The sequence below is a fragment of the Oryzias melastigma genome, linkage group LG6 (assembly GCF_002922805.2).
Source record: "Oryzias melastigma strain HK-1 linkage group LG6, ASM292280v2, whole genome shotgun sequence".
Classification (NCBI taxonomy): Eukaryota; Metazoa; Chordata; class Actinopteri; order Beloniformes; family Adrianichthyidae; genus Oryzias; species Oryzias melastigma.
This window is the reverse complement of record NC_050517.1, coordinates 33,256,407-33,275,909: the sequence shown is the minus strand read 5'-3', so window position 1 is coordinate 33,275,909 and position 19,503 is coordinate 33,256,407. Positions and strand designations below refer to the sequence as shown.

The 19,503-nt window shown below is 39.9% G+C and overlaps 1 protein-coding gene across 9 annotated transcripts in view; it reads left to right on the top strand.

The window, feature by feature from the left end:
- Positions 1-19,503, top strand: part of si:ch211-1e14.1 (UPF0606 protein KIAA1549) — a 40,037-nt gene that overhangs the window by 368 nt on the left and 20,166 nt on the right. For 8 of the 9 annotated variants that reach the window (XR_004948129.1, XM_036212573.1, XM_036212571.1 and 5 more), the window contains exons 2-11: positions 446-721; positions 11,658-13,598; positions 13,675-13,763; positions 13,899-14,058; positions 14,182-14,312; positions 15,649-15,841; positions 15,923-15,982; positions 16,050-16,195; positions 18,647-18,824; positions 19,308-19,492. Coding sequence is in view for 8 of the 9 variants with exons in the window: in XM_036212573.1 (XP_036068466.1) it covers positions 595-721; positions 11,658-13,598; positions 13,675-13,763; positions 13,899-14,058; positions 14,182-14,312; positions 15,649-15,841; positions 15,923-15,982; positions 16,050-16,195; positions 18,647-18,824; positions 19,308-19,492 (3,210 nt within the window). In the remaining variant the exon portion in view is untranslated. The remainder of the gene's footprint in view (positions 1-445; positions 722-11,657; positions 13,599-13,674; positions 13,764-13,898; positions 14,059-14,181; positions 14,313-15,648; positions 15,842-15,922; positions 15,983-16,049; positions 16,196-18,646; positions 18,825-19,307; positions 19,493-19,503) is intronic. The other variant, XM_036212572.1, reaches the window with a different exon arrangement.

Below are 19,503 nucleotides of genomic sequence, written 5' to 3'. Positions count from 1 at the left end.
TTTCTCTGCTTCGCTTTATGGAGAGCCACATGGACGTAAAGATTAAAAGTAACGGGACGGGATGTAGGACAAGAGACTGAAGTGTGTCATGATGGGACCCGCGGAGAGAAACTGAAATGATCCAGGCGCCCCGCGCGCGCGAGCTGTTTACGGTCATTCTGCTGTCTGGCACGCGCTCACTTTCTACCCATTTGAAAAACAGACACATTATTTATAGCCTGTTGATATTAGTTTATGATTAATAAAATAAATTAGGAATGAAGTGATGATTTAATGTCCTTTTCTATAAATAATCTGATTTATTCGGGATGTTAGTGCATGTTTTCCTGTTGATCTCTAAATAAGTAGAAGAATCTCCACACATGTCCATGTTTCTGCAGCTGTTTCCCTGTCATTCCTGGTAATAGACTGATCCCACAATCACTGCTTCTCCTTTGTTTTCCAGCAGCTCATGGAAGGACGTGTCTCTGAAGGAGGGGCCATAAAGGGAACTTAACCAAACAGCCCCCAGAAAAAACCCCAAACCCTCCGCTGACTGTGTGCCATGAAGGCCCTCTTCCCCATCCGGATGAGATGAGCTGACCCGGCCGCACCATGACAGCGTTCCTCGCCGCCGTGGGTCTGCTGGAGATGCTGCAGGCTCTCCTCCACGCCCCGCGTGCAGCCTTCCTCGGGATAGCCGTGTTGGTAATGATGATCGCTGCAGACTCTCCTGTTGCTGGTAAGAGAACACTTTTATCTGATCCACTAACTTAGACGGGGCGTTGCATAACCAGCATCTGTTGTGCAATGTTCATCAAACTTTAAAGAGCTGGGTAATGTATTTAACTCTGGTCTAGGAACCGAATTTATCTGTAAAATGTTTGTTAACGAGGTCAAATCTGCTGCTATTCAACTATAAAGGGATGTCATCATCACATACATTTACTTTGATCAATCGAATTATTAGTCATCCTTTTAGGAATGAAAGTGTCATTTGACTCATGTTTGACAGTCTTCACTTTTTCACAATAAATTATGTTTTAAATGTGAAAACTTGCTGAAGTTGATCCCTTAAAGACCTTCATAAGTCCCTGGTTTGGGCCACAGGAGATGTTTTCTCATCACACACGTCTGCAGGAACACATGACACCAGAGCTCAGATCCTGGAGATGCTTCACACAAGTGCAGCAGTGTTGTTTGGGCGACCGCTGGTGTCTGTTCGTTTTAAAGAGGCCAGTTCAACCATCCAGGTTCCAAATTCAGGTTTTATTTTAGGTACTTTCTTTGTCACCAACACAGAGAAATGTAAAAAGTGGGAGTGCATCATCAAAACAAGGATTTAAAGAAAAACTTTATACCAAAAATAAAAATTAAAAAGTGCATCATCCAGTTAATGAAAACAAGAAATATTGATTATTTAAATTCTGATCCAGTTTCCTGGACTTTAACATAATTTGAACTCATACTTTCTTTTTTTTGAAAAAAAAAAGTAAAAACCAAAGTAATACAAACTTTGACAAATACTATTTATGACTGTTTGGATGATGAAATTTATGGAAAAAAAACACTTTCAGACATTTTATCATATGACAAATCATTTCAACGCAATGCATTGTGGTCCACAATCGCCAGTCTAGTGAGCATCAATACACACAGATTTTTTGCAAAGACCTCTGGGAAATGGATTTTGTAATTTTCAGATATCACAAAAAATGTAAAGAAATTCAAACAAAATCTATAAATAATGAGTTAAAAATAATGAATTAAAAACAAGAATATGCAACCAGTAAAAATGTTCAAATCAGAATAAATTATAATACATATACTAAACTTAAAAAACATCTTGTGACCTTTAAAAACATCCACCATTGCACAAGAAGCAAAATTACATTTTTATACATTTTTCAGCTGTTTTGCAGCTTGATAAGTTCATTAATGTGGTATCCTTTGTGTATTTTTTTTGTTTGTGTGTACGACTGTATTTGGCGTGTTTCCATGTGTGATGACCTGAAGGAAATCTCTTTAGAGGTCAGTGTTAAAGCTGGACGGAGTGTTGAGGGTTTAACCTGGAATAAACTCACTACTACTGACACAAACTCATTTTAATTAAAAAAAGTTATTTTTGTTTAAAAAAAATCTTCTTTAGGAATCCGTTTTAAAGTTTTAAAAGTCATTTTAATATTTTTTTAACTTAGTTTATTACAACTTTGCTCTCCTGTCATTTTTTTGTAATCTTAAGGGTTTCTTTGGTCGTTTTCTTGTGATAAAAGAATTGGAGAACATGATGGAAATTAATTTTTTTGATTTTGGTAATTTAAATCTCTTCCTATTACACCTGTCAGCCCCGAAATACAAAAGTCTTTCATCTTTTTTTTGCTGTTTTACCTACAGAAGTTAGGATTAGGTTGCAGCAGTCATCATTTCTGCTCGATTTTTACTGACTTATTTTTGGACGTTGATGAAATTCTGTTTTGTTGTCGAACTTCTCCTGGTTTATTAACACGGCGGCGGAGGTTCTTTTGAAGATCAAATCTGAACGTCTAAAATCTGAATAAATGAAGCCGCCTGAAGAGCATTTATGAAACATTTCTGCATCACATTTAAACATCAAACAGGGAGGATTTACTGCAAACTTTGAGCTAAATCTGTCTCCATAGAATATAGACGTATGGACTATATATTATTATGGTTAGTTTATTCGTATGTTTACTAGAATTGGGCTAAAAATCATCTTTATTGGGAAAATGTAATATTTATCAAATGGATTTTCTTTTAAAACAGTTTTCTGTCAGCTATAAATATTAAAAATCTTGTTTTTTCCTTAAGTTTTTGTTCAGTGTATGCTAGCTGCTTTGGCTAATTTAGGATTTTGTCAGTTTTTTAGGCTAATATCGATCTTGGCTAATATTTTAGCTTCATGCTAGCTGTTTTGGCTAAATTACACATTTTACAAATTTTTAGGCTAATTTTGCATTTATATTATATTTCAGCTACTTGCTAGCTGTTTTGGCTAATTTAGTTTTTTTTTTCTATTCTAATTTGGCATTTTGCTAATATTTTAGCCTTATGCTAACTGTTTTGGTTAAATTTGACATTATACCAGTTTTATTTAGCTAATTTGGTAATATTTCAGCTACATGCTAGCTATTTTGGCTAATTTAGACTTTTTCAGTTTTTTTAGGCTAATATGGAGTTTAGCTAATATTTTAGCTACATGCTAGCTGTTTTTAGCTAAATTAGGCTTTTGGGGTTTTTTAGGCTGTTTTGGAGTTTAGCTAAAATTTTGGCTACTTGCTTACTGTTTTGGCTAATTGGGCTTTTTAATGTTTTTTTCGGCTGTTTTGGGGTTTTGCTAACATTTCAGCTACATGCTAGCTGTTTTGGCTAATTTAGCCTTTTTCAGTTTTTTTAGGCAAATATTGAGTTTAGCTTATATTTCAGCCTCATGCTAACTCTTTTGGCTAAAATAGACATTTGGCTAATTTGGCATGTAGCTTATACTTCAGCAACATGCAACAGCAATATTTTCGTTAGCTTTCAGGTTCAGCATCTTCAGCTATCAGCACTAGCATCTTCAGCTATCAGCACTAGCATCTTCAGCTGCCACATTCAGCTAACAGCATTCACACTAGCATTATCGCAGGTAATGCTATAAAGCTAGTTTTTAAAATGTTTTGGATTTTTTTTTTTAAGATTACAAAAATGAATTATTTAAAATTCGGCTTTGTGGCGTTCTGGAAAACCATAAATCTTTACATTTAGGCTGTGATTGTTACACTTTATCTGTTAGTCTACAAACCAACCCGCCCCCCCCATCAGAGAAGAAAACAGTTATGTGGCTTTCACAAGAAAAAGTTTGGGGTCCGCTGGTGTAAAGTAAACAAAGATGAACCTTTTAGTCATCAGCAGACCACAGAGCACGTGATGAATCTGGATTCATTCTCCTGTCATATTGATGAAGTTCTAGCTGTTCGGCAGCCGTTCTGTTCAGGAGTCCAACTTTGAAGTAGCAGATTTTATTCTGGTGCAGAGTTATAGAGATGATTTACTGCCAATCTCTTCATTTATCCCAGTCTGGAGCGGAGTGAAGCTCCGTCCATTTTTGACCCACTTTATTGTGCTGAGGGTAACACAGCAGCCTGGAGGTCAAACCAGCTGTCATCAGGACTGGATGAACCCGCTCCTTCTCATGACTGCACACAGACAAAGCTGACGGCTGTGCAAACTCACACTCTAAGTTAACACAAGCAGAGGATGGTGGAGAAAATCCTTAAATCCAGTTCCTGTCTTTATTCTGTTCGGGGAGGTGGTTCTGACGGGCGTTGGACGGCAGACGAATGTGTTCGCAGCTTCTCACGTCTCTGGATGATGGAATACTCTGTAAGCTGAGACATTTGTCCTTGAAATATTTTGCTTTCGCTCTGTGAATTTGGGGCAAGTCTCATCGCCGCAGGGTCTCAGGCTGTCTTCCTTTACCCAACATGGGACCGCCCGAGTCTCCTGCAAAGTTCCAGTTTCTTAACTGAAAACTAACACATTTCTTTAGATACTTAGGATTTAAAAAAAAAAAAAGGTTTGACATTTTAACTTCTCAGTGGTGTCTGTGCACCGCTGTGGTTGAGTTCATCGCAGCAAAGTCACATCTATTTACCGCTGCAGTCCTACTCCATGGGAAATGTGATCCGTGTGGGATGACAATGTGCTCTTTCATTATTCAGTAGATCTGGAGGGCAGTAGCAGATCGATGGGTTGAGCTTCTCCAAAGCCGAACACTGGCTTCTGTTCAGCTGTCTGAGCTGTGATGGCTGCTGATCTACATTTTCTGATCGCTCGTCGCTTCACCATTCAGCTCTTTTCATGGCAAAGTCCTGCCGTCTGCACGATTCCTTCCGTCTGAGGATGTTGATCTCGTTCTGCATCCGTGTGATGGGACGGTTGGAGTTTGTGAACATACATCTGTTGGTCTTTTCTTCTCAGTTTCCTGTTGTTTAACTCGGGCTGGAGGATTTTGACTTTTTTAATATCACAATATAGTTTTTCTTTTTTTCATATTGGGCGATAATATATATCACAATATAAATTTCAATGTTCATAAGAGAAATGTGTAATCATATATAAATATATAAGGTTTGTGCCAAAATATCACAATATTTAGTCCTGCGATTGATTCTCAATGGGTTCTCACCAAGTATTGATCTTTTATTTTTGTTTGAAGAGGCTGTAAAACATTATATTTGTCATCCTTTGGCGAGAACGTTCCATCAGAGGTAGATGGGGGGGCGAGTTGGGAGATTGGCTGTCCCGGGCACCAATGTGCCTGGCAAATATGATTCTAGCACTATTTTACACAGAAACATTGTAGGCGTTTTGCTTTTGTAACTTTTTTCTGATTTTTTTTTTTTATTTTTTTTAAGAAAATTAAATTACAAAGAAAAAATGTATAAATTCCATGAACACTCCTTTATTATCATCTAATTGTAAACTCAAATTCAAACGTGCTGAGAAAACGAGGACAGATTTACCAGAGATTTCTTAAGTGAGTGTTCATTTTGGTTCCTTCAAAATAAAAGTCTGTCGTCTCATTCTTCTATCGAGAATAGGGTATATCGTGATAAATGTACCTGCATTCTGACTCGTTTTTTTGGGGTCACATATGTTCCTCATGCTGATATTTGTCCATTTAAATGAACATTTTATTCAATTACGTTCACTTTTGCTCTAAAATGAAAGTTGACCTGCTCCTGTTTGCTGCATACATCAAGAATAAACATTTTTGTGTTTTTGACACATGTGGTAGTTTATGAATGGAAGTGTTTAATATAATTTGAAGACTTGCAATAATCAGTCAGTGGTTGTTGGCCCAGAACCTGCAGGCTAAAAGCCTGTCCGAAGACCTGGAGGTGAACGATGGAGCTGAGAGATGCTGTTCCTCTCAGGAGGGGAGAACATCTGAAAGTAAATATCAAGAAATGTGAAAGAGAAAAGATGTTCAGTGTTGTACTTTTCATAAAGATTGGTAAAGAACCTCCGATGCTCTTATTTAGAGTAATATCTTTAATGAAGCGCAGTGAGGGTTTAAAGAGGCGTATATTTATATACTTATCTCGCTGAGAGGCTGAGGAAGGGCAGCTGTGGTTTGGATCTCCTCTCCACTAATTTATCACATCTCTGCACTTATCTCAATTGCATTGCAGTGCTGCTTTTCCCTCCCCTTGGCCCGTTTCCCTCTTTCTATGCCTCCTTTTTTCTTGTCTTTGTCATGAAAAGCAAACAAAAGTCTCATGAAGATTTAAAGCATATTTACATAATGTCATAGTAAAATATATTTCTGCTAAATCAGTTGATGGAAGATGGAAAAAATGATCATATTTGATAAAGTTTAGGGTTTTTCTTTTTCAAACAACCTTTTTTCTATTTAATACAGCTTTAACAGGTTTGTGTTGGAGACTTAAAACAAAATACATATTAAAATAGACATGCAAAATTAATGTGAAACACCCACCTACAGTATTTTGTCTACTTATTGACCTCATGCTTGGGGACATTACTGTTTCGTTTTAGATTTTATATCCTGTACTAAAATCAAAACTAAAGTGGGGGATTGTAGGGGTACCTACATCCTAATACTCTATGCAAACGACCATTAGCGTACCTGTTTAAATAAAGATTTAATTAATAATAATTTGCTATGTTTTTAGCTGTTTTGAGGCTTCTGCTTGATTCTTTTTAGCCTCAAGTGGTTCTCTTTGACTTTGGAGCCACAGAAACCACGTGATGCACCTTCAAGAACGTGATAAACGCGCGTTCAGCCCATGGTGTTCACACTGGACAAGCAGTCCTTGTTTGTGTCCGGATCCACCCCCATATCTAACTACTAAAAAGCTGTATAATGCACTAGATTTTAGAGGTAATTCGGACACAATACTCACTACTTTTCTTTCGTTTATCTAAAAACCGGGTATGACGTCATCAATTTCAAGAAGTAAAAATCGAATCAAAACGAACATTTCACAGCGTTTATTTATGACTCCACTGTGTTCTGATGGTGAAAATGTGGATAGTTTATTCAAATATTGTATTTAAACACGTTTTTTTGTTTGACCGCAGTGCATTGTGGTCTATATCCGCTAAACCAGTGAGCATCGATGTATGCTAGTGTTTTGCAAAGACTTCTGGGAAATTTCGAGTGCACTCGATTTGAAATTTGTAGATTTGGACAGCACTAGAAAATGGGGAACGCACTATATAGGGATTAGGGGGGAATTCGGACACAACCCTTGTCTTTTTTTCCTGCTGTTTACTAGCGCATGTCCGCCACCTAACGTTTGATGAGGTTTGTTCCGAAATGTCAAAGCGGTGTAAATCTGGTGAATCTTGCTCCAGACTTTTTCTTTCACAGCTCTATTCTCATACATAAGACTTTGAGTGATAGAATTCCAGACGGACACAAACCGTAATTGATAATTCCTCCTACATGATCAATTTCCAAACAGTTAGGACTTCCACAAATAAAAGGGATGCTACCGTATCCGATTCCCTGATTGGTCAAAGTTTGAACTGGTTTAACTTCAGTAGCCACACGTTTAGTACATAGAGCCTAAAGAATGGTCGTAGATACTTTTGTAGCAACGCATAACCACAAGTTTTGTGCCCAAAACACGCGTTAACATAGATTTGTCCTTGGTAATTGGTTGTTTGGGCGTGAATTGCAGAAGATGTTGTGAAAGTTTCTGCGTTTATGTAGCTTGGAGCACGTGGAAGTTCCTAGATTAACGTAGTTTAAAGCAACGTGAACATTCCCAGATTAACATGTTTTAGAGCTACTTGAAAGTTCCCGAGTTTACATAGCTTAGAGGAACGTAAATATTCCTACATTTACGTAGCTTAAAGAAACGTGAACGTTCCCACAAGGTTCAAGGTTCAAGGTCTTTTATTTGCCATGTATGCAACAACGTACATTGAAGCATATTGTTTTCGTAGTTTGATCACACAGCTTAGAGCTACATGATCAAGTGGCCACTGGATCTTCCATTGTTGATGGAGGTGTGAATATAGTTTAGGGGTTTTCCTTTAATCTAGGCTAACGTTTATGTGTAGCTAGCTATCTAAGCTTTGAGCGCAGAAGGCCAAAACACTGACTTTGGCATAGCTTAGGGGTTTGTCTCTAATCAATGTGAATGTTTATGCGTAGCTATGCTAGTTTTGAATGCAAAAGGCCAAAAACTGCATTTACATAGACTCTACATTGGAAGTGGTTACTTGATCACGTGTTGCAGAGGGTGGTGGGAATCTAGTTTGGGGGTTTGTTGTAATGAAAAGTCTCAAATGGAAGACACAAAGATTTATTCCTTTATTTCATTTATTTGTTTCAGTCAAAGCTTTGTTCTTAGAACTAAAAGTCTTTTTTATAAAATGTCACAAATTTAAATCAAATGTTCTGTTGTCAGTGGTTACATTTACATAACCCCAACCATTTGTGATGCCCAGATTTAGTATATTTTTGCCTCCGGATACCTTCATTTCAAGCAGGACACTGGGGGGTATGTGTGCTCTCTGGGAGCTGTGTGGGGGGGCTCGAGCTTTGGCTGAAACTGAGATGTAATTTAACCACACGGATTAAAACAATGGAATCTTTCCCATCTTAAAAGCTTCTCTGATAAACCAAATGTCAGCACAGCTGTATCTTGATTGTTTAACTGCTCTTAGCTCATACAGCTCCTGCCAGCTGAGAAGAGCCAGTCACGCAAGGGGCTCTGCTGAAAGCAGAACCATGTGTGGGGTTGTAGTTGGTGAGCATTAATACCACAAGAACCCTTTCTTCTGTCTCTGTCTAGTCCGAGTACACAACCATAAAAAATGTTCTCGCACAAAGAACCCATTTATACTTGAGTACCTTTAGAAATCTTTTTAGGGTTTTTATTCACTGATGTTTATTTTTAACTCGTATTTAACAAAAACTGTGGTTGGTTCATAGCCTTTAATATCATAACCAGCTCAGATACCTTGAATTAAACTTTTAACTACCAACTTTTAGTCAATAAATGAATTTTGTGTGTATTTACAAGGATTTTTTCAGTTTACTTGGAAATACTGAAAGATGAGGACATGTTAAAAAAACACATGTTATAAAAAGACATGTATTTAGTCACTAATACATGTCTTTAGTTGCTAATATAGCAGCTACTGAGCTGGAAAATCTTACCAAACGTACAGAGAATACTCTTACTTTGAGAAATGCTTTATCCAAATAGAAGATCATTACTTTGACTCTTTGAGGTGGTGATGCCCTGAAAGAAAGACCACGCTTGTTGCCTTCTAGTGTTATAAGATGAGGGGCACCAACCAAGATGATGTTGATACACCAGTCATTTAAAACCCATTCTGAAGCGCAGGTAAATAATTAATGAAAGCAGTTACTGAAACATCACCTAGTAAGAATGTTAAATAAAGGAAACTGACTGATTTCTATCCAATACCTTGAAGCTTAAGGCTGATTGGTTCAGTGTTCTGCACACCGATAGTTTTGGGAATCCGTCTCACTTTTGGGGAAAATCCTGAGGTAAACTGGGACTGTGTCATTAACTTCAGCAGGCGACTTGATGGCCACGCTTTAATTTCCTGCTGAGCAACAACAATGGCTGATCAACCAGGTGTGACACACTCATGTTTCAGGGAACAGGTGGCAGCGCAGGTGATGTTAGGTAAGCCTGAATACTCTGCACTCTCTCCACTCAACAGAACATCTTCTGGTTTTAACGTCCAACACCAGCTTTCTCCTCCTCTTTGTTTTCACCAATTGTCTCATTGTCTTAATTAGCTTGACTTCCATTGATTCATTCATGCAGTTTATTTGTCCTAAATGGGAGTAAATCTAATGGTTTATCACTGTTGGGGTGTGTTAAGATAACCTGACAGTTTGGGGTCGTATACAGTACTCTGACCTCACATTTCAGCGTCCTTAGCCAGCAAACTTGAGTTTGGCTGCATCTGTTCATGTAGCTTGAATGTGTTGTTGTTTTGGCCCAATGAATACTCAAGGACACGCTGTGTTCAGTGTGTAGACGTGGCCAAGGTTAGGCCAAACCATGGGGCAAAAATGGAGAAAAATAAAAACCAGTCAGTCCGCTTTATACTGTCTGTGCTTTGTGCTGCGTTTTAACGCCAACAGCAGAAAAATCTTTCCGTCAGCCATCTGTAAAGAAAATCAGCTTCTTCCACAGGTTGCCAGATGTGCCACTTTTTCAGGTTTGCTCTCATTAACGGTGTGTGTTTCTATGTGCATCATCTGTTCGACTGGGTTTTGCATCCCTCCGTGTGCAGATGCTTCGCTGAAATTCACACAGAAAAAATTGTTTCTTTGTTTTGAAGTCACGCACCGTCGGATCTCTTTTTGACCTAATTCTGGAAGATGGCACGCCAACCGTAAAAGGAAATGATTCTGTCAGATATCTTCTGGATGAGCAGAATTACATGCTTGTGTTTTACATTGAGTTTTGTGGATTCATTGATAATAAAGAAAGATCCAAATAGTTGCTAAGCTAGTCAGTTTACTGAGAGTTTTTTCTTGTCTGGGTATTTTTTAGGTTGTTTTATGATGCTTGTATAGTCGTATCTGAAGGAATAATAAAATGTACATTTAAAAGGTGAGTAATGGAAACATTACTGTGATCAGTGGTTCGCCCATTGAAACGTCCCCCTTTGAAAATACCAGCTCTGCTTTTAGTTAGTTAATAGCAATGTAAAAGGGTGATGGATTTAAAGATGTAGCCTTCAGAGCTCTTACATTCATCAGATGCTTTCAGCCTTGACCTGTACTGGTTTCTCAATGCCATCATTGAAGAGATCAACAATGTTTTCTGTTCACAACAAACAAATTGAAATTTTCTCCTAAAAGTTAACACTTCTGTTATATAATCTGTGTGTTCCTGTTGTCACAATTACATTTTTTAAGAGCAGAATATAAAAAAAAAAACATAACAGCTTAACCGGTTTGCATTTGGATTTAAGGAAAAATTGAATAACGTTCTGTTAGCAAGACCAGTTAGGTCGATATTTCAGAAAAAATGCATTTTTGGTACAAGCATCAAATTTGGCATAGATGTACCAAAGGATGCCCTCTTTCAGAAAAAGCACATTAGTCACGGGAAAATCCAAAAATGGTGGCCATTTGTAATGTATCTCCGATACATTCAAATGTGACAAACATATTCCGCATTTATTTGCCCCATTCTCAATAATATGGACTGTTCATGCACCAAATACGGTCTTTAAACTGGAGGGGTACCCACAGGATGTTATTATATAACATATTAAAATCTTGGATATTTTCATGGCTCTACTCAAATTGGGCATCCTAAGGTACATCCATGCAGAAATTTGTGCTTGTGCACGATTATTTTAATAACCAGGTTCACCATGTGGAGTATGTGAACTGGTACTGGATATTTGTTCGTTTTTGAAATAAAAAATCCTCTCAGCAATCTTGATTCTACAGAGTTTAAAAAATCCAATGTTCTGATTTGCTAAAAATGTTCTGACTAACATGGTATTTTTTTTGTTGGAATTGTTAATAGTTGGCAAAATTTACAAATAAAAAATATTTAATTGAGTAATATTGAACTAAGCTCCTCACCGAACAGTCTGAAACCAAAACCTGTTTGTGTTTTTCCTTACAGATGAGTCTCTTTTGGACTCAACACAGCCCCCTTTGGGATTCCTTGGAGATACTCAAAGTTCAAAAGTATTCAAACCATCAGCCTTACCAGACTCACAACATACGACCGAGAGGCCAGAGTTCCTCAATCCCCTTCCAATCAATTCTGAATCAACCCTTCAGAGTTGGACCACCGACTCCATCCGGAGACAAAAGTCCAAACCCCTAATTCTGAGGGATGCTGTCACTGAGGAGCCACATACTTCGGAACTGTCTCAGTCCCTGTCAAATTCATCCATACCATCCTTTAGCTCTTCTATGTCTGCTACATCAACTTCCCATTTAGCCGTCTATTCTAATGAGAAGATGACGTCCAACAGTCAGCAGGTTGTAACATCAGAAAAGACTGTGTCTGCTCGGGTTTTAACACACAACAAGCCTGTTTTTAATACTTTGACAGATGAACCTTTTAGTCAAAGAGTGGAATCAAGTCAAGCAAGCTCCAGGAACTTCTCATTAGTGGGAGGCTTACCAGAACACAGGAGAAGCATACTTCCCTATGACAAGATCCACTCTCCTGGCTACAATGTGCCTTTCAGCACCTCTCAACCTATACTAAGTTCATTTGAACCCAACGAGTTGCCTCCTGAGGACTTCTACCCAACCAACACAATGGAAGTGGACTGGGGGTCTGGAGACTATTTAGAGACCATGTCTTACTTTAATTCAGACCGAGACGGTTACTCTTTGGTCACCAAGGTGCTCTCTGACCCATACGATCAGGAGGAATACACAGAAAGCTACGACACGTCTTTTCCTTCCAGAGTGGGCATCTCCCTCTCATCTTTACAGCCTCATCATGTGTCTCCTTCACCCAGCCTCCTCACAGCATCCAGTACCGTTGTGCCAACCTCCACAATACCTCACCTCACTCTGGAGACGCCTCCCACTCGTATGACTGATGTACCTGGAGAATCCGACATAATGTGGGCGGATTCCGTCACGATTCAACCAACAGATGTCCTGCTACCCGACATGAACAGCTTAGAGTATTACACCACCCAGCTCACCAAGGATGGCAACAGCTCCGATGTCAGACCAGAAGAAAGTGTTACTGCTATATCGATTAACTCCACAGAGGTTTTTCCAACTGAAGCATACACTCATGGATCTAACACAACTGTGGATGAATCCTCCAATGATCTGTCAGGGTTTGGGCCTCCAGACGAAGAAACCACAGAGGACAGCTTTCAACTGACCAATTCCTCTGCTCCTGTTCTTTATCCTTCCATTGTCCCAACCCACGTCCTACATCCTTTGTCCTCTAGATGGGATGGGGATTTATCCTTCACGGACTGGTCCACTCACACGTTCACCGACAACCCTGCTTTAACTGACATTTTGGAGCCAAATGAAACACCTTTGCTTCCAGAAGATGCGATGTCTTCCTCCTCTCTCACAGATGTCCACTGGTTTGTCACAGAGACTTTGCCAGAAAGTACCATGCACACCTCTGCTGTCTTAACTCCAACTGCTGCCTTCTCTCCATTACCCACTGAGCTCCCTGAGAATGATAGTACTACTGCTAATACAACAGATGGAACCTACCAGAACCCAACTTTCCCAACCAAACACACTCCCAGTACATACACCACTAACTTCACATCCCACAATGCCACCGTAGACCCCCTGGTAATGTCCGGGGATCAGGGCGTGACCGAAGATGGAAGTGACCTTCCAGCTACGCTGGTCTCAACAGTCAGTGAAGTCAGAACTCTCTCTGCCTTATCTACAAGTCCGGCTGCCACACCTCATGAAGGAACGAAAGAAGCTTCTGCCACGGCAGAATCGAGTTCTACTGCCGGCTTCATCTCCACTACCAGAGAACAGACTTCAGCTCCAGCTACAACAGCGAGACAGTACCTCTGCAAACACGACAGACCCGCTTATTTGACTAAAATTGGTAATTCTTACACCTCATTGTAACCTCACTGACTTCATTGATGGCGTTAAAATGAATCAAACTCTTTTTGTTGAAGGTTTCCCTTCTGGAGCCACCGTTGGATATGCCAAGGCCCAACTCAGAGACGTTCTCAAGCTAGAGTTCAACAAATCAGTGGAGCTACAGGTAATATTTTCATCACCAATTCTAGGATCTGTTCTCACCACCTATATGATGATGTACAGAGGTATATTCTGATCAATTCAGTCCTAAATCAGAATAGATTCTGAAGAAACAGTCGATTAATCATTGTCATTGTAGGTAGTGGAGCCTCCACCGAAACTTGTCCTGCGGGTCGTGTCAGGACCGGTTATATACACGGCCATATCCGTCATCAATGCACTGCAAAGGTCCGGACGCCGATTCACTCACGTGTCTCCTAGTTGGACTCCGCCAGACCGTAAATATCAAGTCCATACAGGTAAGTGTCACATTTATTTGGTTATTTTAGTTTTTTTAATGCTTAAAAAGAGTAAAGGCTCTTTATATTTGTGTATTTCTTCTAGTATCAAAGCTCAATCCTCCATGTTCTCTGGTTTTGCAGTGCTGCAGTTTGTTCCGGGCCACATTGACGTTCGGTCCTGCAGCTTCAGCGAGGCCATCGAACGAGGCTTGAGCAGGGCCTTCGCAGAAGTACGCCGGCGCTCGCAGGAGTCCACCAACTTCACCGTGCACGTGAGTCACCGGGTGGGGGGAGGAGAGCATGGGCAGCCATTTATTAGCAATCCCGCTGAGATGTTTTTATTTACTGGGACTTTGGACACTAAAGATGAAATACACTGAGATAAATGCTGACTGTAGCTGATTTTCCCTCTTTGAGGTTTATTATCATTTATAAACTTGAGGCTCCTCCCATCATTTTATATGTGGTCCTTTTATGATTTTTCTGCCCCATTGAAATAAATGGGAAGCGTGTTCAGCATGTTCAGGAAAGTCATGCTTGTACTTTTGGTATTGTTAAATTTCACACAATTTTTGAAATATTAAGTATTTTTTAAATATTTTATCTAATTTGCGTTTTTTTTCCATGCAATTCCTAAAAAATTTTTGTGCACTTTGAAAGCTATGCAATATTGGTATCAAAACGTTTAGCATGTTAAACACATCAATGCTACTGAGGTTTTAAAGGCTAATTTTGAGTTTAGCTAATATTTTAGCAACATGCTAACGTTTCTGGATAATTTAGCATCGAATGAGGTTTTATAGGGCTAATTCTGGTTAAGCAAGTATTTTAGCAACATGCTAACTTCTTTTGGCTAATTTGGGATCTTCTGAGGATTTTTGAACTAATTAGGTGTTAAGCTAGTATTTTAGCAACATGCTAGCTTTTTTTGGCTAATTTGGCACATACTGAGGTTTTATTGGGCTACTGAGGTCTTTTGGGGCTAATTATGAGTTAAGCTCAAATTTTAGCAACATGCTATCTTTTTTTGGCTAACTTGGCACATACTGAAGTGTTTTGTTCTAATCCTGAGTTAAGCTTGTATTTTAGCTACGTGCTAGCTTTCTTTTGGCTAATTTGGTATCTACTGAGTTTTTTTGGGCTTTTTAGGAGGTGAGCTACTATTTTAGCAACATGCTAGCTTTTTTGGCTAATTTGGCATCTACTGAGGTCTTAAAGCTAATTCTGAGTTAAGCTAGTATTTTAGCAACATGCTAGCTTTTTAAGCTAATTTGGTTTCTACTGAGGTATGGGATAATTCAAAGTTTATACCTTTACGCATTATACATTTAACCAATTTTTTTCATTTGTTCTAGAAATTCTTCAAATTCTTTGTGCACTTAATGGAATTTCTGAAAGTCCTTTAGCAAATTTTGCAGTATGTAAATAGCTTCAGCATTTTCAGCAAATTCCTTCAGGAATTACTACAAATTTCTTCAGCATATTCAGCAAAAAGCATTTGATGTCATAAAGACTTCCTTTAATATGTGAATAAATCTACATCTGAGTATTTTAAAACCTCGTATGCCAGTTAAAGTTTGCAGAATCTAACTCTTTAACCCTCCACAGATCATAAACATCACCACAGCTGCTTCCAAATCTGAGGAGCAGCGACAGCTGAGGCTCCCAGTGGACATCACCTTTACTGTTAGCGGTACCAGGGGTTACCTGATGGGGTCAGAGGTCAGCGATGCTCTGATGACCCTCACAGTGGTGGAATTCAGCTTCTACATGGGCTTTCCTGTACTGCAGATCGCTGAACGTGAGCCTCTGGAGACGTGTTTTACTCATTTCACAGAAACGGTTTTGGATCTGAATAAAAATGTTTTTTTTTCTCCGACAGCTTTTCATTATCCGGAGCTAAACACCAGCCAGCTGCTTCGCTCCACCTGGGTCAGAACAGGTAAAGTCCTTCATGCTGTTTGAGTGTTCAACAGTTTCTTTAGGTACTTTTTTTCTCTTAATTGCAGTACTTCTGGGTGTACTGGACCATAAAGTGAGAGAGAGGACGTTCCAGGCTAACCTAGAACGCCGCGTGGCCTTGCTGTTCGGAGAAGCCGTGGGATCAGTCAGACGAGTTCGAAGAGCCACCGCCGTGGGCAACAGCAGCATTCAGGTGCTGTTTAAAAACATCTATAGGATTTAGAGCATTCTACTCTTTTATTTTTATTCCTCACATATTTAACTTGACATTAACAAAAGTTTGGAGGTTTTAGTCACTATTAAATCCAAATTCACTTGTTTGAGCAACATGGCGATATGTTGGGAGGTCTAAAATGACCTCTTCATACAACAGAGCTCTCATTATGGGTGTTGGTGGGCAGTGGACGCTTTGATGCTTTACTAATCAAGCTCCAGCTTTTGTGGGTCCTCTCTGCACCTGCTCATCTCTGAGGAGACAGTATGGGGCTCTGTCTCCGTGGCAACAACATCCCCTTTACTGAGAGACATGAAGAGCGCCACCTAAAGGGGTGTCACGATTTTATTCCTCCTCTACATTTCTAGATTTGTTTTTTTCCATGATGACTTTGGTGAGTTTTGTTTGTGTCCTGCAGTTGGAACAATAAAGTTGGGATTCAAAGAGTTCAAATAAAGGAGAAATTCTGATTAGTGGGAGGAGACAAAACTGTAAAGAGAGCAAATGAGTTTAAAAATAGATTTCCTTAAAAAAGGGACATTTTTTTGTCCATTTTACCTCCCAGATTGTTTCCAAAATTACTGTTGGAAATGTATTTTATTTATTGGAGCAGATAACCTCATGGAAACATTCAGAAGGAGGTCAGTCGGCGTCAGCATGACTGTCTTTCTGTCCGGCCGCCGTGCCTCAGGCGGCGTCCTGACAGAATAAGACTAGTGGTGTCACCTCCGAGAACGTCCCGGCGAGACGTGGAGAATAGAATGGGGTGGGGGTGGGGGGGTGCATTAGCACACATTCATCTCTGCTCTCTAATAATGGAGCAGATTTGAGTCTGAGGCGAGGAGCTCGCTCAGCCGTTTCCATCAGTCCTGCTGTGACCTGCACTCCAGGGTTTTAGTCATTCATACTGACTGTTCCTCAGGGCAAAGAGGGCAGACGTGCACGTGCACACACGTCTTACTTTAAAGATCTGTTTTTTGAGCATCCTTTGTATTTTTCAATCATTAAAAAAGAAAGTGTTACATTTTCTTCTCCTGTTTTGGAGCTTTGTCTTCTAGAAAGTTGTTTTTATCAGTGAAGCTTCATCAGAGATTCCATTTATGATTCATTCATCGTCCATCATCTCATTCTGCATTTTTAGAAACAGACGATTTAGCTCTGAGAGAGGGAAATGGAAATGAAAACACACAAACATGCACGCTCACAAACACACATGCACGCGCACACACACGCATGAACGCACAAACACGCATGAACGCACAAACACGCACATCCATGCACACAAACGCACATGTATGCACAAACACACAAGCACGCTCACAAACACACATGCACGCGCACACAAACACACATGTATGCACAAACACACACACAAACATGCACACACACACATGAACGCACAAACACATGCACGCTCACAAACACACATAGATGCACAAACACATGCACGCTCACAAACACACATGCACGCACACGCATGCATGCACACACAAACGTACATACACACAAATACACACATCCATGCACACAAATGCACATCTACACACAAACATACACGCACACAAATGCACACACACCTACACATGCACGCACAAACACACGCAAACATACACGGGCACTAACACATGCACGCACACATACAGACGCACACACACACCGTCTCAAATACACATGCATTTGCACGAACACATGCATACAAACACACACAGACACACGTTCATTTAGACACACACATGCGCAAATCTGCCGACACACTGAGACGTTTGCACGCACAAACAATAACATGCATGCCCACGCACACACAAACATGGTTGCACCCACACACACTCATGCATATATACACGTACACACATTTACACAGACACAAATGCACAAACAGTCACACACAAACATGCACAATGACGCACACACAGATGCGAATGTGCGCTCATACATACACACACAAACACACACGTACATGCATGCAGACATACAAACACTTTCTGAGTCCACAAAAACAGAGTCTGACAGAAATGTGAGGAAGAATGTTTGTAGTTTGTCTCTGATTGAAATGAAAATGTTTCTGTTTAAAAGAAAAAATAACTCTTGATGATTGTTCTGGTGAATTTAGTCATTTTTACTTTGTTTTGATCTTTTATTAAATCAAACGAGTTCAAACTCTAAATCAATTTGATCTATTTAAAGAAACAGAAAGAAAGTCTCAAAATGTCTTTTGTTTTTTATTCCCAAAAGTTCAACAAACCGCTTTTAAAAGTTCCTTTACACTATATTTATATATAAATATTCTGTAAATATATTTTCTAATAAACATATTGTTTTTTTTACATGGATCTTCTCCATGTTTTGTTTAAATTTTGTTTTTCTTCTTCTAAACTTTTCTTCTGGGTTCGGTTTGAAGGTGACTCGGCGTTTTTCTCTCTGCTCCTCCAGGTCGTGGCGGTAAGCCGCCTTGCCGGTGAGGACCACCCTCTGGAGGTGGTGTACTTCGTGGAGAGTCCCGGGGGGGAGCGGATGCCGGCCGTTCAGACGGCTAACCTGCTGAACAGCCTGGACGTTCAAAGGGCTGCCATTGTTTTGGGATACCGCGTGCGCGGCGTTCTGGCTCAGCGTGAGTATCTTTCCCATAATGCCGTCAGCTTGTGTTCCACGGCAGGTGAAGAAGACGGTCCTTGAGATTCACAGCCAGTCAAAACTCCCGTGGGAAAGCTTTTTTATTGTTGTTGTTGTTGCAGAGGGGGCTCCTGGGTAATATTTTCAGAAACAGTGAGAGGTCGGTCTGCCAGAGATTATTAGGGATTTAAGTGAAAAGTATTTTAATTTTCCTTTTGGCTGTTTCTCTGTTGCAGCTCATTTAGTGACTTCTTTCTTTTTCTGAAGGTCTGCTTTTATGAATTTTCATTTTCTGTTTGATCTTTTTCATCTGTTATAAGAAAGACAAATTATTCATGAAGGTCTAATGAGAGTCTCTAAAGGGATTCATTTATTCCCTCTAGAGAGAAACATCAGTGAGCGGACTCTTTCTGTCTTCCACCACGTTTTGTTAGAAGCTCATGAGAACTTGTTGAGCTCTTCTTGATGTGTTTTCCTGCAGCTGTAGAGAAGGTGGCGTCGCCGCCCTCCGACAAAGAGAACACCAACATGTGGATCGCCGTCGGGGTGGTGGTTCCTCTGCTCGTGGTGATCCTCATCATCTCCATCCTCTACTGGAAGCTGTGCCGCACAGACAAGCTGGAGTTCCAGCCGGACGCCATGACAACCATCCAGCAGAGACAGAAGGTACGTGGCCA